The 23,788-nt window shown below is 51.1% G+C and overlaps 2 protein-coding genes across 3 annotated transcripts; one reads left to right on the forward strand and one right to left on the reverse strand.

The window, feature by feature from the left end:
* Nucleotides 1-2,867: 2,867 nt before the first annotated feature.
* LOC124692051 (cytochrome P450 711A1-like) lies at nt 2,868-18,146 on the forward strand. The gene is made up of 3 exons (XM_047225349.1): nt 2,868-2,980; nt 16,241-16,440; nt 16,541-18,146. Exons 1-3 carry the CDS (start codon nt 2,918-2,920, stop codon nt 17,913-17,915), a joined length of 1,638 nt encoding a protein of 545 aa, XP_047081305.1. The 5' UTR covers nt 2,868-2,917; the 3' UTR covers nt 17,916-18,146.
* Nucleotides 18,147-18,471: 325 nt separating this feature from the next.
* On the reverse strand, nt 18,472-23,011 carry LOC124686861 (reticulocalbin-2). 2 transcript variants are annotated; one of them, XM_047220750.1, is made up of 8 exons: nt 22,411-23,011; nt 21,417-21,519; nt 21,269-21,334; nt 19,550-19,714; nt 19,364-19,460; nt 19,044-19,170; nt 18,850-18,962; nt 18,472-18,750 (listed from the first exon to the last, which is right to left on the reverse strand). In XM_047220750.1, the coding sequence occupies exons 1-6, from the start codon at nt 23,000-23,002 to the stop codon at nt 19,054-19,056; spliced, it is 1,140 nt and encodes a 379-aa protein (XP_047076706.1). In that variant the 5' UTR covers nt 23,003-23,011; the 3' UTR covers nt 18,472-18,750; nt 18,850-18,962; nt 19,044-19,053. The 2 variants fall into 2 exon arrangements, with proteins under 2 accessions (XP_047076706.1, XP_047076707.1); XM_047220751.1 differs by having other exon boundaries at nt 18,850-18,965.
* Between the last annotated feature and the right edge of the window lie 777 nt (nt 23,012-23,788).

The following is a 23,788-nucleotide window of genomic DNA, read 5'->3' on the forward strand; positions in this document are numbered from 1 at the left end:
CTAAAGTCCACGATGATCTCACTCTCCGTAAAGGGCGGGGCACTGTAGAGCAACAGTGCCTCCGCCGGACACGGCATCATGGCGCCGTACGGCTACAGAACATGATGGCGACAGGGACACTTCCTCTCCATACCGCTGACTCCGACAGGCGGATGGGACAGGCCATGAGGCCTCAACGGCTCCTGACGTCAACGCCTCGGGAAGGAGCGGAAGCCGAAGCCGGCCAGTCGGCCAGTAGGTCATAGGGACTTCTATGTAAAGTGCCAGCGTCTATATAAGCTGCACTACCCCTCTCATGCGGGGGAACGATCGATCACTTCTCACTCATTCTAGTCTTAGCGCTACTCAGGGAGAGAGAGACCTTCGTCTACCTTAGCCTCCCCGAGCAGCCGGATACAGCTCTAGGAGCACCATTGTACTGTGATATCATCATATACACTCATAGCAGGAGTAGAGGTGTTACCTCCACCGGAGGGCCTCGAACCTGGGTACGTCGCCGTGTCGCTCGTGCCCATACCCGCATCCGGATACCGCCGTGAGACCACTAGGAACCACTTCGATTAGCCACCCTATGGCATATGCCGTGACGATACCACGACAGACGCCTTCAACAAGGCAACAGCGCAAATTCATTGTTGATTAGCCTGATCAAGAACAAGAGTTTTCACCCCCCACCACCCCCCCTCCCCCCCACCCCATATGAAAAAGAGTTTTCACCCTGGATATAAATCGGTGTGCCAAATTAAAACCTTGAATCTTCCAAAATTTTGCACCAGTGGCACTTCACACTAGTCGGAAATGCTTTAACAGATTGGTGGGACGTCTTCCAACAAAATACCCCTTCACGGCCATCCGGGGGGCCATGTCCTTGCGGGGAAGTGACCGATGTCACTCCATACCGGTGCAAGACGATCAACAACATCAAGCATGATGTCGGAGTCGTTGCCCCGGTGTTAGGGCATCTCCAACGAGCGACGCAAACGGATGTTGCGCGACCGTTTGCGTCCACGCGGATGAAAAATAGGCCTGCACCCTCTCCAACGGGGCGACGTATAGTGTCCGGACCGCCCGCGGAGACGCAAACGCGACAAAAATATGCGGCACGTTTGCGTCTCCATGGACGCTGCATGGTCGCGCCGAGCGTCCGCTCGCTTCTCCCATGGGCCCTCCTGGCAGCGATCCTGGCTCGAGCCGGCGCGAATTTAAGCACAACAGCTGTCGGGAGGGCAATCGTTGAAGTGCCAACCGCATCGATCGATGCGCGAACCGCCGGAATGGAGAGCCGAACCGCCGCGGAAGAGCAACCGTGGCCCTCTTCGGTATACGCGCCACCATTAATCCCCGCTCAATAAGACCCATGTGTCTGCTCTAAGAATGTCCAACCAGCCTGAAATTCATCTCAAGCCATGAGCAACCTATCTTTGCCATCGGACACCGATAGCGAGGGGAAGCCGCCGGGATGGAGTATTGGTGGGATAGAGCTGCCACGCCGAGCAGCTCTAGCTCCCCGCCGACGTACGGTGAGGAGGAGGGGATGCCGTCACGGACGGCGAGGAGGGGGGGATATCGTCGCGGACGACGGGCATGATGAGGAGGGGGACGTCGTTGGCCACGATGGCCAGGACAAGGAGGAGGAGAAGGAAGAAGATGAAGATGCAAGGTGGGCACGGCTGGAGGCGGAGGAGGGGGCCGAGGAGGCGGTGGCGACAAAGAAGGAGGCAAGGGCCCGGGCGAGGGCGCAAGCCCAGGCGGAGGCGCATCATCAGTTCACGGACGACGACGAAGACCCCAATGAACACTCGTCGGAGGGGGACTCAAGCTCGTCGGACGCGTCGACCGTCAGTACCTCTTTGCAGGAGGTGACGAGCAGGAAGCGTCTCTGTGAGGATGACGAGGCGGGGCCTTCAAAGAAAGAGTAGTTAGTTTAAAAGTTTTAACTTATTTTTTCGCAGTTTGTATGTTTAATTTGTTTGAACATGTTGCACTAGTTTCAAAATATTGATCTACTAAGAAATTTGAATATCTTAATCAGGTCTATCATAGAAATCTATGATATCAAGCGGTATTCTAGAGGAATAGAAATCTCTTCCTCTTGCTCTTCACATCTAGAGGAACAGAAATCTCTTCATCACAAGCCGGCCTCACCGGACGAAATGCGTCGAGCCGATAGGGTTGCCTCCGGCGCAAACGGATAATCACCATTTTGACGTCCGCGGGTCAACGCAAACAGACGCGCGCATAATTTGGACATCCAAAATGCACCGCCCCGTTAGAGATGCTTTTAGATGCCCACGAGTAGCCGCTGTGTCTGCCTTGCGCCACGAAAATAAGTTATACAAGCTGTATCCAAGAATTTATGTGAGTGACTATAACCAAGTTGGCTTAGAAACAGTTACGCGCATTAAGAATATCAAAGCTGCCTTGCATAAATTGTGTACCATGTATGTAGTGCATATCCTATTATCCTATACCGCACGCCGTAAAAGGACACAGATGAACTGAGAATTTCTGAAGTGTCGTTCCGCCATGCATCTCCATGATGCAACAACGTCCATTCTGTGGGAAAGAGTCAGAGACACCTCTACTGCCACAGGATCCCGAGGATTGCCCCGTGCGTAGAGGTCCCGTGCACTATTTGATTCGATATCATTGCATTTGAATCAAATTAAAGCACAATAATTTCAATGAAACTTGGCGAACCACTGTGACAGGAATCTTAAAGTGAAAAATCTATGGCACAAACATGCACGTGGCCTCCCGTGCACGGGATAAAAACATTTCTCTACTGCCACGTACATCATCTGACCAAGACGGCGGTGAGAACAGCAACGTCCCGGACGTTTATAAATTGGCACGACCAAAGCACCACGTATACAAATGCAGAGACCAGAACACGGACAAGCTGTTAGCTTCTTCCATGGAGGCCAGCAACTGCTCCATTGCACTGGAAACGGCAGGCCATGCTGCCGGTGCATACGGCACACACTACGGGAGAGACGGCATGTGCCGACGGCCAGCCGATGTGCCGACGGCCAAATGTCGGGGCCGTCGGCACAGAGGCCCTGGTCGACCGGCGACGGAACTGACCGTCGGCACAGGCCGGCCGTCGGCACACTGCTGGCTACACCGACGGTCACCGTCGGCGCAAATCGGACCGTCAGCACAGAAACGTGGCGACCGAAGGTCACCGTCGGCACAGCCACGGCCGTCGGTACACGCGCAGACAGGCGGGCCCAGCCGTTAGGCTGTGACGGCGCCGTCTACAGTGTGCCGACGGTAGCCCACGGCGCAACGGCGGCCGTCGGCACAGGGACTGAAAACTGGGTCCCCCTTCTTCTGTGCCGACGGTCACCCACGGCACAAACAAGGCCGTCGGCACAGCTATTTTTTTTGTTTTTCCATTTTTTTTTTGCACCAAAGAGATAATTATTAATCCCAATCATTTTTTTTGTTTATTTATTTCTCACTGCTATTTTGGCGAACCCCTTTGCGGGAAACCTATATATATGTATAAGGGCGGTATAGAACCCCTTCGCCAGAAATCGAACCTCGGAGGGGGTGAATGGCCCACACACGATGCAAAATACTTAAGACCCACACACGATACAAAATACTTAAATAACTAATCTCACACACATACCAAAGCGCTTACGTAACTAGACCCACACACGAACTGAAACGAGTACAAAGAACTACACCCACACGGAGGAAGCAAAGCACTTAAAGAAACTACACCCACACACATGAACCAAAACACTTAAAGAACTAGACCCACACACAAACCAAAGCATTTAAAGAACACCGGGTCGACACATGACCCGCTAGACACACGGACTCGACACACACATATTAATCGGAGAAGTCGAAATCTTCATCCTCGCTCGGGGTGTCCTGCGAAGCGGTGGTTGTGAGGTTCCACAACCACCGTTCATCATTCTCCCCCATGTCGACGCCTCTCCTTTGGCGTACTCGCTTCAACCTCGGCCTTCCTCTGCCGCTTTCCCGCCCTCCTCTCTCTCCTCGTACGTCCGCTTCTCCTTCCGGAATGCGCGCGTTGCCTCGACGTCTCCGGGATGGTCTCGCGCCACCGTGCCATGAACTGCTCGTCCGCCTCGGTGGTATCAATCCGCCGCTGGCCAGCCCCGTACCGCCGCGCTTCACCCCGTGAGCGAAGTAGTGGCTCGGTAGAGAGACTCCGAGCTTCCGTCGGAGACCCGACCTCCGGGAAGTTCATTTCGTGGCGCGGCCGGCCAAACCTCCAAGCCGCAACGTCGTAAGCGCGGGCAGCAGCCTCCTTCGTGTAGAAGGTGCCGAGCCACACACGCGTACCACCGGCGGTGATTTCAGCCGCGAAATTTCCCGCAGGCCGCGAGCGAACGCCGATGAAGCCCGTGTTGCTACGGCGACGAGGAGCCATCTCGGCGGCAGCTCAGCTCGAGAGGATTTTTTGGTTCTATTGGATGAGAGAAGTGATGAAGGGAGAAATGTTGCTGGTGTCTGTTAGTGGAGAAGCCATGGCTATATATAGGCCGACGAGGGGCTGAAACGGCGGGAAAACATGGCGGGAGAGAATGGGCGGGAAAGGGTGGGCGGGAAAAAGGGCGGGAGAGAAGCAGCGGGAAAGGGTGGGCGGGAAAAAAGGGCGGGAGAGAAGGAGCGGGGAAAGGGGGGGCGGGAAAAAAGGGGGGGAGAGAAGCAGCGGGAAAAGGGGGGGCGGGAAAAAAAGGGCAGGAGAGATTCTGCATGTATAGGGGGAACTCCTCGGAGGTGAACCAGTAGAGAACCTTGGGATCATAGGGTATGATACTTGTTTCCACATGTACCTATGACCTAAGCAAGCTCAAACGTAGGCATACGCCCACCGGGGGACCCCGATGGGATGCGATCAAAGGGGTAGACGGCGCGGTCAACGGAACTAGGGTTTCGTCGGAAATCGAGCATCGGACCTAGGGAATGGCCCCAAAATTTGTGTGTGTCCACATGGCATGCACACAAGTGATTTGAGATGGTTCTATATCCAATGCTACCCCTCCGGGTGTGCCGGCTTCTCGGACATGGGGTTCCTACACTTAGGCGGATTCGCATGTATAGGGGGAACTCCCTCGGAGGTGAACCGGAGAGAACCTTGGGATCATAGGGGATGGTACTTGTTTCCACATGTACCTATGACCTAACCAAGCTCAAACGTAGGCATACGCCCACCGGGGGACCCCCGATGGGATGCAGTCAAAGGGGTAGACGGCGCGGTCAACAGAACTAGGGTTTCGTCAGAAATCGAGCATCGGACCTAGGGAATGGCCCCAAAATTTGTGTGTGTCCACATGGCATGCACACAAGTGATTTGAGATGGTTCTATATCCAATGCTACCCCCTCCGGGTGTGCCGGCTTCTCGGACATGGGGTTCCTACACTTAGGCGGATTCCGCATGTATAGGGGGAACTCCCTCGGAGGTGAACCGGAGAGAACCTTGGGATCATAGGGGATGGTACTTGTTTCCACATGTACCTATGACCTAACCAAGCTCAAACGTAGGCATACGCCCACGGGGGAACCCCGATGGGATGCGATCAAAGGGGTAGACGGCGCGGTCAACGGAACTAGGGTTTCGTCGGAAATCGAGCATCGGACCTAGGGAATGGCCCCAAAATTTGTGTGTGTCCACATGGCATGCACAAAAGTGATTTGAGATGGTTCTATATCCAATGCTACCCTCTCGGGTGTGCCCGGCTTCTCGGACATGGGGTTCCTACACTTAGGCGGATTACGCATGTATAGGGGGAACTCCTCGGAGGTGAACCGGAGAGAACCTTGGGATCATAGGGGATGGTACTTGTTTCCACATGTACCTATGACCTAACCAAGCTCAAACGTAGGCATACGCCCACGGGGACCCCGATGGGATGCGATCAAAGGGGTAGACGGCGCGGTCAACAGAACTAGGGTTTCGTCAGAAATCGAGCATCGGACCTAGGGAATGGCCCCAAAAGTTGTGTGTGTCCACATGGCATGCACAAAAGTGATTTGAGATGGTTCTATATCCAATGCTACCCCCTCCGGGTGTGCCGGCTTCTCGGACATGGGGTTCCTACACTTAGGCGGATCGCATGTATAGGGGGAACTCCTCGGAGGTGAACCGGAGAGAACCTTGGGATCATAGGGGATGGTACTTGTTTCCACATGTACCTATGACCTAACCAAGCTCAAACGTAGGCATACGCCCACCGGGGACCCCGATGGGATGCGAGTCAAAGGGGTAGACGACGCGGTCAACGGAACTAGGGTTTCGTCGGAAATCGAGCATCGGACCTAGGGAATGGCCCCAAAAGTTGTGTGTGTCCACATGGCATGCACAAAAGTGATTTGAGATGGTTCTATATCCAATGCTACCCCTCCGGGTGTGCCGGCTTCTCGGACATGGGGTTCCTACACTTAGGCAGATTCTGCATGTATAGGGGGAACTCCCTCGGAGGTGAACCGGAGAGAACCTTGGGATCATAGGGGATGGTACTTGTTTCCACATGTACCTATGACCTAACCAAGCTCAAACGTAGGCATACGCCCACGGGGACCCCGATGGGATGCAGTCAAAGGGGTAGACGACGCGGTCAACAGAACTAGGGTTTCGTCAGAAATCGAGCATCGGACCTAGGGAATGGCACCAAAAGTTGTGTGTGTCCACATGGCATGCACAAAAGTGATTTAAGATGGTTCTATATCCAATTCTACCCCTCCGGGTGTGCCGGCTTCTCGGACATGGGGTTCCTACACTTGGCGGATTCGCATGTATAGGGGGAACTCCCTCGAGGTGAACCGGAGAGAACCTTGGGATCATAGGGGATGGTACTTGTTTCCACATGTACCTATGACCTAACCAAGCTCAAACGTAGGCATACGCCCGACGGGGGACCCCGATGGGATGCGATCAAAGGGGTAGACGACGCGGTCAACGTAGACTAGGGTTTCGTCGGAAATCGAGCATCGGGTCTAGGGAATGGCCCCAAAAGTTGTGTGTGTCCACATGGCATGCATAAAAGTGATTTAAGATGGTTCTATATCCAATGCTACCCTCCGGGTGTGCCGGCTTCTCGGACATGGGGTTCCTACACTTAGGCGGATTCCGCATGTATAGGGGGAACTCCTCGGAGGTGAACCGGAGAGAACCTTGGGATCATATGGGATGGTACTTGTTTCCACATGTACCTATGACCTAACCAAGCTCAAACGTAGGCATACGCCCACCGGGGTACCCCCGATGGGATGCAGTCAAAGGGGTAGACGACGCGGTCAACAGAACTAGGGTTTCGTCAGAAATCGAGCATCGGGTCTAGGGAATGGCCCCAAAAGTTGTGTGTGTCCACATGGCATGCACAAGCTGGCCGTCGGCACAGAACCCCACTTAAGTGGGGTCGACGCGGGCCGCCCTGCCTCAAGACCCGCCGGATTAGTTATTCAACGCAGTCTCTTAGAGGTGCTCATAGGGGTAGGGTGTGCGTGTGTGCGTTCATAGGGGTGAGTGTGTACGCGTTCTTTGATTGTACTTGTTTCGCAAAAAAAAAAACAGTATTTATTTAAAAAAAATAAAAAATAAACCTAACTGTGCCGACGGTGGCCGTCGGCACAACCATAACCGTCGGCACAGCCACGGCTCCATAACGGCCACACCCCACACGCGGGTCGGGGCCAGCCACACACGCACGCCCCACCCGCCGCGCCGCCGCTGTCCATCGTCCGCCGCGCCGCCACCACCCGCCTCCACCCGCCGCCGCCGCGGATCCCCACGCCACCCGGCCGCCGGATCCGCAGCCCGCCGCCGCGCGCCCGCAGCCCACCGCCGCCGCGCCGCGCAGCCCACCGCCGCCGCGCCCCAGCCCGCGGCAGCCGACGCCCCGCAGCCCACCGCCGCGCCGCCCCAACCCGCGGCAGCCGGCGCCGCCCGGCCGGCCTCCCTCACCCGCCCCGACCGGCCGGCGCCGCCCGGCCTCCCTGACCCGCCCCCACCCGCGCAGCAGCCGTCCTCCCGGCCGCCGCCGCCCTGCCCCGCGCCGCCGCCTTCCTCCCGGCCGCCGTCGCCCTGCCCCGCAGCCCGCCGGCCATGGTAAGCTTCTTACCTTTTTTTTTTAGCTTTTTAGTATTTGCAATTAGCTAGGTAATTTGAAATGTAAATAATTTGAAAGAAACATGTAAAGATTTTGGAAATTGAAATGAAGTAAAATAGAATTTGCAAATTGAAATTGAAATTGTAATGTAAATTTGCAAATTGAAATTGAAATGAAGTAAAGAATTGAAATAGAATTGTAATTGTAAATTTGCAAATTGAAATAGAACTTGCAAATTGAAATTGAAATTGAAATGAAGTAAAGAATTTGGAAATTGAAATTGAAATTGTAATGTAAATTGAAATGAAAATGAAGGAATAGAAATGGAAATTGAAGTGAAATAAATTAGAATTTTGTAGAAATGCATTTGTTTTATGAATTGATGAATTTGCATTGACAAATTTTTATTATTTTAACTAGGTCCAGTAGTGAGCATCCCGCGTGACGATCCCGGATCTTGCGGCGCATCTCTACGGCCGTCGACATCGCCGGTTGTTCGACTACTTCCTCTACAGCCGAGGGTGAGCTGAATTGCCGACTCCCCCTCCGCCTTTTTTATGTCATTAGATTTCATTTCTCCAGTCAAGTCGCGTAACCTAGGTGTCAATTCCCGTCCGCAAGCGTTACGCGGATAAATATGCATTAGTGGTCGGCATATTTTGAACCGTAACGCTTGTGGCATTTACGGGACGAGTCGCCGGACCCGTAGTTAGGTACGTTTTCCACGTTCTGCTCGGGTGCGAGACGAGATTTCGTCGGCGCCTCCCTGTTGTTCTCCGGGATGCACATCCTCTCGGCTTTTGCCGAGACGTGTATCGGGAGAGCAGCGGGGAGGTGCTGCCGAGCTCCGTCTCGCACCCGGCTAGCGTGGAGCGTACCCAACTACGGGTTCGAGGGCTGCTAGGAGCCCACCTAGTAGAGATGTAGGTTGATGCACGCGTTTTCGCCGGTAGAAAAGTAAAAATATGATGCATTCAATTTCATGCTACTATTTGTTGTTTGTCACGCAATAAAGCGAGGATGGGCTGATAATGAGTGGATGTACGGTGGCCGTGTTAGTTCGACTCAAGTGACGGATGAATGGAAATGGAAGACCGATTTGTTAGTGAAGGAGTTAGCTCGTGGTTCGAAGGGGATTGTTCGTCCCCGTTGCCCTTGCAATGTACTGCAGGAGGCGTCATCCTAAGGATATTCTAGAGATGACTAAACACCTTTGGTGGAATGGGTATATGCGTGACTACGACCCACCGGTCGACTTTTCTCGGCACGAACGTGATAGAGGTGAGGTGATGCGGCGGCGGATCGATGGCAATGAGAACGATGGCATCTTAAACTTGCTAGATGATCTTCGGGATGCTGACATGCCGGAGTTACCATGGGACGAACGAGTCCGAATCGGAGGAACCGCTCGAACCGGAGGGACCGCCACAACCGGAGGAACTTCCGGAGGAGGAACTCGAGCCAACCGCGAGGGCCTTCATTGATATGATGGCCTCGGCTAGGAGGCCTCTATACCCGGGTGCAAAAATGTCTCAACTTGATGGCATCACGCAGTTGCTAGCCGACAAGTGCATGTTTGAGAGTACTCGAGCATCCTTTGAAAAGACTACGAGCACGGTAGGTAACATGTTGCCTGAAGGTCATTGCTTGCCCAAGACCATGTACGAAACGAAGAAAATCTTGAAAGCATTGAAAATGGATTATGTAACATATGATGTCTGTCCAAAACTTTGCCTTTTGTTTTGGAAAGACTATGCGGATGACAAGTACTGTGCCAAGTGTGGTCACTCTAGGTATCATGAGGTAGATGTAGGCAATGGTCGGAAGAGGCAGACAAAAGTAGCCATAAAGATTCTTCGTTATCTCCCATTCATCAAAAGAATCCAGCGGCTTTACATGTTCGAGGAGACGCCAAGCAGATGACATGGCATAAGACCGGGATAAGATTGCAAGACGAGCGGAAACGGGTACCCATGGTACATCCATCGATGGTCAATCATGGAAGCGCTTCGATCAAAAGCACCCAAATGAGGCAAGTGAGGCTCGGAATGTTAGAATTGCGATAGCAACCAGATGGATTCAACCCATATGGTATGTCGACTGCCGCGTACAGCTGCTGGCCCGTGTTTGTTATTCCGCTCAATCTCCCTCCCGGAGTCGTAATGCAAAGGAAGAACATATTCTTGTCGATGATCCTTCCGGGGCCCGAATATCCAGGGAAGAAATTGAGTGTCTTAATGCAACCACTTGTGGATGATTTGCACCACTCGTGGCATCACGGTACATTGACATACGACCAGAGCATCAAAGAGAAACTTCATCATGAAAGTTTGGTTCCACTATTCGATGCATGACCTACCCGGGTACGCCCTATTACTGTGGGCATAGTACAGCTGGTAAGTTTCCATGCCCGAGTGTGCGAGCACGAACTAGAATTCGAGGCACCTAAAAGCTGGACACAAATATGTTGCCTTTGACAAACACCGCAAGTTCCTCGGTCCAGGGCATCGGTTCGGATCCGACAAGAAAAACTTCACGAAAGGCGTAGTTGTGCTTGAACATAAAGAAATACCAAAGTTCAATGGTGCAAGCTGTTGATGCTTGAGCTACGTGCTCTCCGGCCTAGTAAGGAACCCGGCCACCAATTTGAGGGATATGGTAAAACGCACAAGCTTGGACTCACATAGCGAGGCATAACGAGCTCGAGTATTACAAGGACCTTGAACTTCCCCATAATATCGATATGATGCACACCGAAAAGAATTGTGGGGAGGCATTCCTTAACACCTGCTGCAACATACCGGGCAAGTCAAGGGATAATGTTTCAGCTAGAGTCGATATTGAGGAGATATGTGACGGGGTGGCTCTACACATGCAGCCTCCCGAGGGCAATCGAAAAGGTTGGTTAAAGCCGCATGCCAAATGCTTGTCTTGATAGCGCCGACAAGAAGGAGGCATTTACGTGGCTCAAATATGACGTGATGTTCCACGATGGTTATTGTTCGAATATGAGTAAGGGAGTCAATCTTGCTACGGGAAAAATAAACGGGCTCAAGAGTCACGACTATCATATATGGATTGAGCGGCTGATGCGGTGATGCTTCGAGGGTATCTCCCCGATCATGTCCGGCGAGTGCTTGCGGAGGTGAGCCATTTTTTCCGCACGGTCACGTGCTAAGCGGATATGTACCGAGGTGATTGAGAAGCTGCGGGAGCAAGTGCTGGACATGCTATGCAAGTTAGAGATGATATTCCCCCCGGGCTTCTTCACTCCGATGTTACATCTCATCGTGCATCTCGCCAACGAGGCACTCTTGGGGGGACCGGTGCGGTATCGTTGGCAGTTTTGTATTGAGAGGGAGTTCAAGTATATTCGGTACAAATGTGGAAACAAAAATAAGATTGAAGCATGCATAGCTGAGGCAACTCTCCTCCATGAGATGGCGAGACGCCACGACAATGTACTATGCCAATGATGTGCCCACTAAGCATAACCCGGTCGCTCGGTACAATTCCGATGAGCCCAACCGTGACCCAAAGCTCTTGCTCTTCAAATATCCCGGTGGCAAGGCCGGTGCCTCAAAAGTGGAGAACATTTCGCCGGAAGAGAAGGATTGCATAATGCTTTACGTGCTTATGAACATGGAGGAAGTGGTCGATTTCATGAGGTAAAATGATGAACCAATTACTTTGCAACCGGTAACTTGGTTTTGGTCTAATACGTATTTTCTCCTTTCGGCGAATTCCATGATGAAATGTGGTCGGGGAAGAAATGGTCCCACTCCCACGCGGTGGTACACTCTTCCGAAAGAGGGTGCCCCGCCCTTAAATAAAAGCTTCGTGAGCTGGTTCCATGAAAAAGTAATTTCTCAAATGTTCCTCTTACTTTGCAATCCGTGACTTGTCTTATTACACGTAACTAATGCACAAAATAATCTGAGCTGAACTTGTAGGGAGCTGATCCCAACGTTGAGATGACGGATGAGTTGAGATGCGTTTCCCGGGGTTTTAACCGTAGAGTCCATACGCATGAGAAGTATGATGTAAATGGGTATCGCTTCCATACGGAGTTTCACCGGAAGAACCGGCCTAATGCAAAAACAATAAATGCGGGGTCTACACCGCGGAGCCGATGATCTTGATTACTATGGAAGGTTACAAAAGGTATACGAGTTGACGTTCAACAACGCAAACATAGAACTCAAGCTCTTTGTGTTCAAATGCCACTTGGTTTGACCCACACGGTGGAATGAGAAGCACCCCTTCCATTGGTTTAGTTGAAGTTAGGCCTACAACCACCTACGACGGATCCGACGTCTATGTTGTGGCTCACCAAACCAAGCAAGTTTATTATTTGTCCTACCCATGTCGGAATGAGGAACTCATGGGCTGGGAAGTCGTGTTCCAGGTATCGCCACATGGTAAGCTACCCATCCCCTCCGAGGGACGATTACAACAACATTGACCCGGTAACATATGAGGGAATTTTCTATCAAGAGGAAGAGCGAGTTCGGGGCTCTTCAAATAGACATAGGTCTTCGGGATCTCCACAACGATGTACAAATGCGTGGTGAGACCGTGGTGGACACGAAGGACATAGCTATGCTCACCAAGCGCCATGCGAGCAAAGACAACATTGTCGAGACTCAACGGAACCCAATGCCGACCATGAATACTCATATGATGCTGATTTTGATAGTGAGGCTGAGAACCCAATGCCTAGAGATGAGAGTGGTGATGAATGGTGAGGGTCTTTTATGCTTAGTACCTACATTATCATTATGCTTAATACATACATTTGTCATTATGCTTAGTACCTACATTATCATTATGCTTAATACATACATTTGTCATTATGCTTAATACCTACATTTTCATTATGCTTAGTACCTATATTTGTCATTATGCTTATTAATTTTCAACATGCTTATTAATTATTTTCTCTTTTTCTTATGCGGGTAATTGCCCAATATGAGCGGACGGAAGGCATCATCGAGCTCCTTGCTTGATCGGATGCATCGGCGGAAGCCGGGGCCGGGTGCTTCCGGACGGAGTGCAAGACCCATTATTCCCACCCGGCGTTACGAAGACGCGGACGGAGGAGGGGGAGGACGAGGGGGAGGACGAGCTGGAGGACGAGGGGGAGGGACGAGGCCGGAGGGACGAGGGGGAGGGACGAGCCGGAGGACGAGGGGGAATGCACGGCTCCTTCTAGGCTGACATTCCCTCGCGCACGGCTCGGTGGCTTCACGGTCGGCCGGACGAGGAGGAGGACACTAGGGAGGAGGAGGAGGACACTAGGGAGGAGGAGGAGGAGTCTAGGGACGAGGAGGCTTCGACGGAGATGGCTCCGAAGAAGTTGCGGATTCGTGGGGAAGCGCGGGTTCCCGATGAGAGTAAGGAACCTGCTACGGAGGATGAGAAGTGGCTCCTTGTCCCGGGAAAGACAGAGTAAGTAGTAAGGTGATTTCATTTTCGTTATGACACTTAGCATTTTCTAATGTTTGATAATTGTGCAGGAATTTCACATACACGGGGAATGTCCGCGTGCCGGGGAGTCCGATTGGAGCTGCTATTAGGAAGTGCGGCCGGGGATGTACACTCCGGTCCTTGGGGGCGAGTCGAAGCTAGCCTACACTTGGGAAGACTTTGAGATAGCGCCTTACCCTGGCTTTACTTCCGCCGCCGACGCCGTGATCAAGAAGTTTTGGGTACGTAATGCATACTCTTTGGGTTTCGTTCATATGTAGTTGATAACCCCACCGTGATAACTCATGCCTCTCACACTTTACGTTATGCTTGATTGCGGCGCAATTATAGGGTGGCGGCTGAGCATAAGGAGAGGGCGGACGTGATCCTCCGTAGCATGTGTCGGAAGTTGACACGGCAGCGGTGGTACAACCGAGAGGATCACGTGCATCGGCCACTTCTATGCTTTGAGCGAGGGCGTAAGGTACACAAAGCCCGAGATTGTGCGGGGACTCGCCCGGCTATGACGATAGAGCAATTCATGTCGGTAAGTAATTGTCAATGCGATTCTATGTACTTGCGGCTAACTTGCAACTATATTGTTTGTTCTTCAAATGAGTTTTGATTTTGCAGGTTGTACCACATTGGGCTGATAATAATAAGAGGGCCGCCTTCATGGAGTTGGTCAAGAATTGGGTCGGCGAAAACCCCGATTTCAAGGCCGTGAGCGGCCGGAACAAGGCCAACCGTGGGAACCGGGGAACACACGGTGCGGGGAGCAGCGAGCACCGATCGCTATCGGGAGCGTACGGTACATATAAAAATGGAACAAGCTGCATTTTTTGATTTTCGATGATATGCATAACATTTGTTTTGTGATGCGGGGAAGAAGCTCGGGAGGGAAGTTGGTGAGATGGAAGCGTGGACGCACATGAAGCTGGTGACGCCCGGTCCGAACGAGCCTCGGCCCGCGCACGAGAGGTACTACGGCAAGGCCAAAGAGAGCAAGGAAAGATACTTGCGAGGAGTACGCCAAGCTCCATCCGGAGGTGGAGGACCCGATGACCGAGCCGGTCGACGAGGTGGCGATGATGCTTGGCGGGGTCCGGCCAGCCGCATGGACGTCCTGCCTGCCTTGCTGGGGGTTTCAAGCCTCGAGAGGAACTTCACGCGAGATCAAGGCTACCCTCCCTCCGGCGGCTACGCTACCTCCTCGCGGACTACGGGCCGTTCTCGGGTAGAGGTAGATGTAAGTCATCCACACTTTCATCCTCTGTTTTGACTCTTGTTCTCGAATGGCTATGTTGATGAGACGCATTATTTCTGAAATTGTAGACTCAGCTCGAGGAGGCCTACGCGGTAGCTTACGAGGAGTATCTCGAGAAGGTTAAGGAGCATGACCTTGTGAAAGATGCCTATGTCCGGTGGACGAGCAACCGGATGGCGGTAAGTTTCAATCTCTATGGTTGCAAAACATCATAAGTCCCCATGTTTGAATCCGAGCAATCTCTCCCGTTTCTTGCGAGTTTCACTCGGTTCATGATGGCTCGGAGTGCGAGAGGAACCACTCCCGAGCCACCTCATCCGGGGCCGACGCCGGTGTTCCCGTCCAAGGAGGAGTTCTATATCATGTACAAGCGTCGGCGTCGGTTGACCCGGTAAGTTGCTAACTTGGCTAAGTTGCTAACTTGGTGTGACATGGCTAAGTTGCTAACTCCCTCCAACATGTAGGGATTGGGAGAATCCGGGAACGACACTCCTTGTGGTACGCCGATGCACCCCGGTCGCCATTCTCCTGAGTGCTTCGCCGAACCTCGGCATTTTTCTGGTTCCGGTGGCTCTCGTCGTGGTTCTACCTCCCCGAGCACCGTCGAGATACGGCGGCCTCACTTCACCGACTCGGAGCTAGCTCGTCACTGTAGCTAGATCGTCACTCGGGTGGTGCACCACCATAGTTTCTACATTGTACTAGCACATGATGACACGCTTCATCTTTGTAGTGGATCCGGTGTATGTACCATGGTCTTGTATGCTATATTTGTGCTATTTGTGAGATTTGATGCTATATTTGTGAGATTTGGTGCTATACGGTGATATCTTTGTGCTATATGGTGCTATATATGTTATTGGGCATTCAATATTATAATATGTGCAATTTCAGCAATTTTACGAGCTAATAGAGCAAAAATGGCGAAAACTGAAAAAACCTGGGCCGGTTGTGCCGACGGTGTCACCGTCGGCACGAGGCCCGTAGCTGTGCCAAATGGCAGGGTACGTGCGACGGTGACACGCGTCGGCACAGCCGGCCCAACGCGCGTTTTTTGCCGGTTCGAAATTTTCGGTTTCGCGCCCACGCATTCTGGGAAAATCTGGGCTGCTGTACCGACGGTTTCACCGTCGGCACAGCCTAACGGTCTTCGCCAGCGCCGTCACTCCGTTGCGGACGACCAACGCCCCGTGCCGACGGTGGCACGGCCGACGGCCACCGTCCCAGCCGTCGGTGCAGCGTGTGCCGACGGTGGTCCACTGTGCCGACGGTGATGGGAGCTGCCCCGACCGGAAATGTGCCGACCAGCCTGTGCCGACGGTCACCGTCGGCACAGCCGGTGCCGACGGTTGAAGTGGTTGTGCCGACGGTACGGGGCCGTCGGCATATGAAGTTGTTCCCGTAGTGACAGGCGTACTGGCTCTGCTGCTCTTGTCTTCGCTGACTCTGATCGGCGCGTTCCTGGTGTACTTCTACGCGCCATTCTGGGCAGTGAGGAAGGTGCCGGGGCCTCCGACGAGGTTCCCCCTCGGCCATCTCCATCTTCTCGCCAAGAACGGCCCGGACGTCCTCCGCGCCATCGCCAAGGAGCACGGCCCGATCTTCAGGTAATATGCCCGTCCTCTTCCTCTTCCTCTTCAGCGTTACTGACGATGGAGACGAGACGAGATGAGGCAACCCACCATGGTCGATGATTGGTGCGCGCAGGTTCCACATGGGGAGGCAGCCGCTGGTGATGGTGGCGAACGCGGAGCTGTGCAAGGAGGTGGGGATCAAGAAGTTCAAGGACATCCGGAACCGGAGCACCCCGCCGCCGACCGTCGGGTCGCTGCACCAGGACGCGCTCTTCCTCACCCGGGACTCCACCTGGTCCTCCATGAGGAACACCGTCATCCCGCTCTACCAGCCGGCGCGCCTCGCCGGGCTCGTCCCCACCATGCAGTCCTACGTCGACGCCCTCGCGGACAGCGTCGCCGCCTGCCCGGACCAGGACTGCGTCCCCTTCTGCCAGCTCTCCCTGCGCATGGCCATCGACATCATCGGCAAGACGGCCTTCGGCATTGAGTTCGGCCTGATCCGCAGCAAGGCCGAGGACGGCGGCGGCGATGACGACGTGAGGGAGCTGCTGGAGGAGTACAAGAGGTCCATGGAGTTCATCAAGATGGACCTGTCGAGCTCGCTGTCCACCATCCTCGGGCTCTTCCTCCCGTGTGCCCAGACGCCTTGCAAGCGGCTGCTGCGCCGGGTGCCCGGCACCGCGGACTACAAGATGGAGGAGAACGAGCGCCGTCTGTGCCGCCGCATCGACGCCATCATCGCTGGCCGGCGCAGGGACCGCGGCGACGAAAAGAGCAGCAGCTCCTCCTCCCCGGCCGCCGCGCTGGACTTCATCGCAGCGCTGCTGGACGCCAGGGAAAGCGGCGCCAGGGAATCGGTGTTGGAGGACCGACACGTCCGCGCGCTGGCGTACGAGCACCTGATCGCCGGGACCAAGACGACCGCATTCACGGTGTCATCGGTGGTGTACCTAGTGTCATGTCACCCGCGCGTGGAGGAGAAGCTGCTCGCCGAAGTGGACACGTTCGACCTCGACAGCGGACGCGCACCCGACGCCGACGACCTCCAGAGCAGGTTCCCCTACCTGGACCTGGTCATCAAGGAGGCCATGAGGTACCACCTCGTCTCGCCGCTCATCGCCAGGGAGACCTCCGAGCAGGTGGAGATCGGCGGGTACCTCCTCCCCAAGGGCACCTGCGTGTGGCTGGCGCCGGGGGTGCTGGCACGCGACGCGCGGCAGTTCCCGGAGCCCGAGGAGTTCAGGCCGGAGCGGTTCGCCGCGGACGGGGAGGAGGAGCGGGCGCGGCACCCGTACGCGCACATCCCGTTCGGCATCGGCCCCAGGGCGTGCGTCGGCCACAGGTTCGCGCTGCAGCAGGTGAAGCTCGCCGTGGTGCACCTCTACCGGCGCTACGTCTTCCGACACTCCCCGGCCATGGAGTCGCCCATCCAGTTCGACTTCGACCTCGTCCTCGGCTTCCGACACGGCGTCAAGCTCAGGGCCATCACCAGGACCAGGGACTGATCGACATGCCCTGAATTGTCATCCACGAGCGCATATATAGACATGGTACAATAGCTTGTACACATAGTATGGTGTGTGAGTGTGACTGAATTTACTACTTGCTCCGATCTATAATAAGTGTCAGTGTTTTCGTTCAAAGGTACCCAACACTTATTATGGATCAGAGGGAGGGAGTGCAAGAGCATGTTGGGAAATGTCGTGTGATTAAGCTATTAATAGTCTGATTTAATATTCCCAAGTTGCTTAAGAATTGTAATTTTAAATGTTGGACTGCCTAGTTTGCATTACATAAAGATATCAACCGCGATTGAGGCCGTCTTGAGGACCAACTTAATAGAAATAAAAGTTTCTTACTTCAGACTTTGACAGTTCATCATATGTTAGCTACTGTTGGATACTTGCTTCCCCAAATCAATACTGTTCTTCAGGCGCTTGATAATATTCTCCTTTCATTTTGATTGCACATGCCACAAGAAAAAGAGAAAGAAAAAGGAGTACCAAATCTGGCAAAATCAGCAGCAAGTCTATCGATGCCAAAATGTCACACATGAAGGAAGAGAGAAGAATCACTTTCATATTATGGAACTGCACAAACTTTACAGAAAGGGTTCAGGAATGTCAATACATACAAGCTGCACTTTCCTGCTCTTCATAGTTTACAAGTGTGTGATCCTCTAAGACCAAACTAATTTTGCACCCCCACAAAAATGAAAGAACAAATGCTACCTCGCCGTGCACATGACAAAAATCAATCCAATAACTCTTAATGGTACAAAAGCCCTGCTGCTAAAACAGGTGAATGAAAAGGCACGCTTGTGTTATACATGGGAATCACCTGACAAAAAACATGGATTAGAACATAGTAGTAATTACTCGAAAACATCAGTGCACATGAAAATGAATAAGAACTTATAAGGTACTTCAACAGATATACCTTGGAACATGCTTGGCAAGGCAGTACAAGGGGCCGACAGTTCTTGGAAGATATACATTCGCGACAATGCCTAACCAAAAGTTCCGAAGGTGGTGGCTCCTCAATGCTACCTACTGCTAAACATTCAAACTCATTGGTTACTGAAAGTTAGCCATTGATGATGCACAAGAAGTCCAAACTTGTGCCCCGCATACCTTGAAGTAACTACCGGAGCTCGTCATGAGACCCATAATCATCTTCCGTGAATAAAGCACTGTAAAAGACGTAAGGGTTCTCAATCATCTCATTCAAGCTCAGTTGTCCATCTTTGTTTGTGTCAGCCTACATTAAAAGGAGACATCAGATAACAAATCAGCTGGTAATTTCTTGAGAAAGGTACTGCAGAGTTCCTCATTCAACTTGGCTGAAGGTGAAAGTATGTAAAAGGCATAGGCTGCTACAAGATCTAACAGCATTAGATAGGAAGGCAAGCAAAATATCCTAGAAAGAAAATGGGATGCCTTCAGCTCGTTACCTGTGATATTACATAGTCAGCTTGTTGCTTGGCATAGAAATTTTCTGCTGGATGGAGCTTTCCGATTATAGGTTTTAGCTCATCAGCTGACAAAAGCCTACAAAAAGGGGGAAACCTCCAAACTCAGACACACAATTATATTATTCGGTATATATGACAGGAAAAACTATTAGCTGTAATTGTTACCCATCATTATCCAGATCAAGCTGTGAAAATGATTTTTTAGCAGGTGCATCAGAGCCATTGGAGTCGTCTGTTGAAGTTTCATCATCATAATGACGAATTGAGTAAAACAATCCATTATAGAACTCTTGGAAATCAAGCTTCCCGTCATTGTCTTTGTCTCTTTCCCTGAATAATCAACCAAAAGCGGTCTTACAATGGTGATTGTCAAAATGTAAACCTGACTGTCACAGATATGTGACTATGGTAGTCCTATTGTGGCAGAGTCCCTAGAACAATTTCAGTTTGGACAACCTGTTTGGTACTGGTGCAAAGAATTTGGACAATCCATAAACTGAATGAAGTAACTGAGTTTAATTGGTTTCCAGTGTAAATGGGTAGAGGGTGTGTGAGTTAACATGATTCTTCATTAAGATCCACTATTTTTTAAGAAGTGTTACATTACCATGTTTACCTTCACAAATGGGTTGGTACTCAACAAGAATCAGTATACTTACACATAATAAACCAAATTGAAAGTTCGGCTTGCTTTTCTCATAACGTTGACTCCTTCGTGCCCAAAGTGCCTTACCAAAGCATGGCAAGTTATCACTAATTTGGCAGTCCTTTGATTTGGTGCCGAAATTTTGGTGCTAGTGTTTTATGTGGCTTACTACTTCAGGTATAAGAGCCCAATATGGCAAAAACATGGCCAGACAATAAGCCCAATGATTTCGGTAACACCACAAAACAATCAGTTCGGTCTCCAACTCTCCATGTGCTATTGTGGCGCAAAACCAACCAGGCACTACATCTTCCACTAAATCCCTATAACTTAGCTCAGTTTGCGGTTGCTGAATTGTTCTGCGCACTGCTTATTTATGATCTATCGTTGAAAATTAACCGCAAAAGTAGGCAAAGCCAAACAGAGCAAATGGGATTATGACAACCACCGCAATGCTAAACGCAGCCTTAGTTCTTAAAACAGCTTGATCCAAGTACAAACAAATTCCAAACGAGTATAGGCATGCAGCTGTTAGTTGAGAAAAAACACAATTAGTTTAAAGCAACATGAGTCATCCAGGAGTCTACTGGCTAGCACCATAGCTGGTGGGCTAACCAGCCTGGGTTCAAAGTTCAAACCTCACTCCATCTTAACAAAACTGATTCCTAGTTCCTCCTAGGCACCACTCATTTAATTTAAAGCAAACTAGATAAATGATGCGTACAGTACAATCCATAGTTCATTTAATTAACCAACAATAGCAATGGAATCCATAGTTCATTTAATTTATCATGCTCGCTGCATGGTGGATATGGAAGCATCGGAACGCTGCGGTCTTCGACAATGCGGGCCCCTTGGTGTCTTCCTTACTAAACGACATCTAGGCCGAGGCGTGACAATTGGAGGACGCGGGAGCCTAGGGTCTTCGTCAGCTACTCCCCTAGATTAGGTCATTTGGGTTGAGTTGTATGGCGCGGTGTTAGTCCTTTCTTGGACTTGTACATATAACCTTCTTTTTCTATCAATGCATCGAAATGCAAGGCTTTTGCGTTTTCGCGAAAAAAGTATAAAGGTATGATCCGAAGTTCCATAAATGTTCCTTTATTTATAAGAAAAACTTTTACATCGTCATTATTTTTCTGCAAAACTAAATACTAATAAGACCATGCAAAAGGATGCTGCTGTTGAATCTAAATGAAAAATGTGCAAGGAAAAAAAGCTTGGAGGAGAAAAAGCACCTGACTTCTTCTTTGCATAACCAATGTAATAGCTTTGGGCTGGTAGTATCAGCTGGATGTAAGAAGCTGCGTAGAGCGAAACAAAGTAAGTACTAGGTAAGAACAATGGAACTTCAGAAGTTAAAAGAGGTGAGATAGAAAGTTGTACTCGTTAAACTCTGTCAGATTTAGAAAGCCGTCACCATCCACATCTGCAGCATTGAAGTGCCCCTCCTTCCACCATCCCATACCATCATTGGTTGAGTTATTATCTGGACATTACGAGATTTATTGCTCACATCGTTAATCCACAGATGTGCTCCTTCGGCAGTGGAAGAGCATGTAGTACTGAAGGAGTATGAACTTGGTAGGCACACACGAATGTTTTTTCCTCTTTTTCATGTGGCATACAACTTTGTTAATTGACATGAGAACTGTTCAGGTTGGATCTATATGCAGGACTTTGTTCAGTAGGTCTAAAAAGAATGCTCTAAGTTTACTAGTTGAACCAGGAGACATAGTGAAAACTGCACCAAGAAAATCTTCGCAAGATGCATAACAACAGTGTTTGTTAGTGGTACTGTTGCAAACATTAGATACTTTCCAGAATGCAAACTTATGATGATACCTACCAGAATTTTTCCTCTTACCACTTATTACATGTCACTATATTGTTCAGTCATCAGGAACAAAATTCAATTCCTAAAATGTGAATTGAAATATGGTCAATTTGAGAAATATTCTTAGTCAGTGGCATATACTGCCCAGCTTACACTGAATGCACAAAAGGAGCGCAGTGAGGCTAGATTATATCATAGGAAAATAGGAAGGCTCCCCACAAGTATGACTGTGAAAGGTCGGCTTAATGAATAAGTCAGGGATGATACACTATGTAGATGGCTTCAGATATCTTAGAACAACAGGCAAGAAGCCGGAATCATTCTTTTTCCTTTTCAAAGGCTTAGAGCTGCATTTATATTCAACGACAGCTCTGCATGAAATGTATTACTGCACCAAAATCCAGAGCTTTATTTTGCCAAAATCCAGAGCTTACTCAGCTAGTCAGCTGCGTCAGCATGAGTATAATTATCTCACATAGTACTTCTAAGTAGGCACACGTATTGCTACTACATAGATCCAAAATGAGGTGAGATCATACATACCGTCGAACCGCCAGGCCCAGCTGGGCCTCTCGTACTCGGAGAAGGCAACGCGGCCGTCGTGGTCGCGGTCGTGCAGGTCAAGCTCCCGGGCGGTGCGGTGCATCACCTCCCGCCGCGCGGACGCGAGGTTCCACGCGGCCAGCTCGGCGCCCGTAACGGCGCCGTCGGCGGGGTCCACGTCGATCTTGGGGAAGAGAGCCGCGACGCGCAGCGTCATGTTGAACCGCGCGGCGTCATTGATGTACTCGTCCTCGTAGTCCGCGACGTCCTCCGGGACGGGGGCGGCCTCCATGCCCGGCGCGTGCAGCCCCGCGGCCGCCAGGCGCTCCCACTCGCGGTCATCGAGGCGGCGCTCGAGGTCCGCGACGACGGGGTCGAACGGGATCTGGTGCGGGGCGGCGCCCCCGCCGTGCCCGAGGCGGGCGCCACGGAGGCGGAGCCGGCGGTGGGGGTGCGGGTGCGCGGATGGCGACGAGGGGGAAAGGCGGACTAGGAGGAAGAGGAGGCCCGCGGAGGCGAGGGCTAGGACCAGTGTGAGGACAACGGTGGGCGCCGCCGAGGGCTTCCTCGCCGCCGCCGACGACTGCGCCATTGCCGACGAGTCAAGACTGACGAGCACGACTGCTCGGGCACTTCTTCTGGTTTTCTTTTTCGGGTGCTCTGTTTTTCTTCTTTGCTGGTGATGATTCGGGGTTAATCCACTGCACGTCGGCACAGCGGAGGAGGAGAGGATTTAAGGTGTGTGATGTCATTTTAAATTTGTGATGTCGACTATATGTACTTTTACTACTCCCTCGAATTCGGACAGGAATTTGGTGTACATAGGTGTCAGTGTTCCCTCCACTTTCAGTTTTTTGAAAATTTTAAAATCTAACTCTTTTATGTTTTCAAAAATTGTGGCGTTAAATATGTAGATAGATATGTTCATGAGAAGTGTATGCAAAAAAATCCCGGTAAAAAATACTTTAATTTTGGGAAATACAAAAAAAAAACAAATTTCTTTATAAAAGGATACACTATTGTAATACTAATTTACTTCCATTAACTGTCAGAAATTTGTCTTTTTTATATTTTTCAAAATACAAAGTATTTTTTAACGGGACTTTTTTGCATACATCCCACCCATACTTAACGTCATAAATTTTTGAGACTTAGAAATGTGAGATTTTAAAATTTTCAAAAATCTAAAAGTGAGGAGAGCACTGGTGCCCATGTGTTAAAGATACTTTCCGCTCGAATTCATGTTACTTTCACTAGTATGAATGTACCTATTTTGTTAGTGGCAATTGGTATGGATCGAAGGGAGTATATATTTTATATTTTTACATAATTTATATTTGTAGATAAAAGATTTGCCAAAAACGCAAACAACTCTCAG

Source organism: Lolium rigidum, chromosome 2 (assembly GCF_022539505.1).
Source record: "Lolium rigidum isolate FL_2022 chromosome 2, APGP_CSIRO_Lrig_0.1, whole genome shotgun sequence".
In the NCBI taxonomy this organism is placed as follows: domain Eukaryota; kingdom Viridiplantae; phylum Streptophyta; class Magnoliopsida; order Poales; family Poaceae; genus Lolium; species Lolium rigidum.

Coding starts and splice junctions, on each gene's coding strand:
- LOC124692051 (XM_047225349.1), top strand. CDS start 2,918: ATGGAGGCCAGCAACTGCTCCATTGCACTGGAAACGGCAGGCCATGCT. Junction 2,981..16,240: donor ATGCTGCCGGTGCATACGGC/ACACACTACGGG, acceptor GTTCCCGTAGTG/ACAGGCGTACTGGCTCTGCT. Junction 16,441..16,540: donor GAGCACGGCCCGATCTTCAG/GTAATATGCCCG, acceptor TGGTGCGCGCAG/GTTCCACATGGGGAGGCAGC.
- LOC124686861 (XM_047220750.1), bottom strand. CDS start 23,002: ATGGCGCAGTCGTCGGCGGCGGCGAGGAAGCCCTCGGCGGCGCCCACC. Junction 21,335..21,416: donor AATCTGACAGAGTTTAACGA/GTACAACTTTCT, acceptor CGCTCTACGCAG/CTTCTTACATCCAGCTGATA. Junction 19,171..19,363: donor CTGACTATGTAATATCACAG/GTAACGAGCTGA, acceptor CTTTTAATGTAG/GCTGACACAAACAAAGATGG.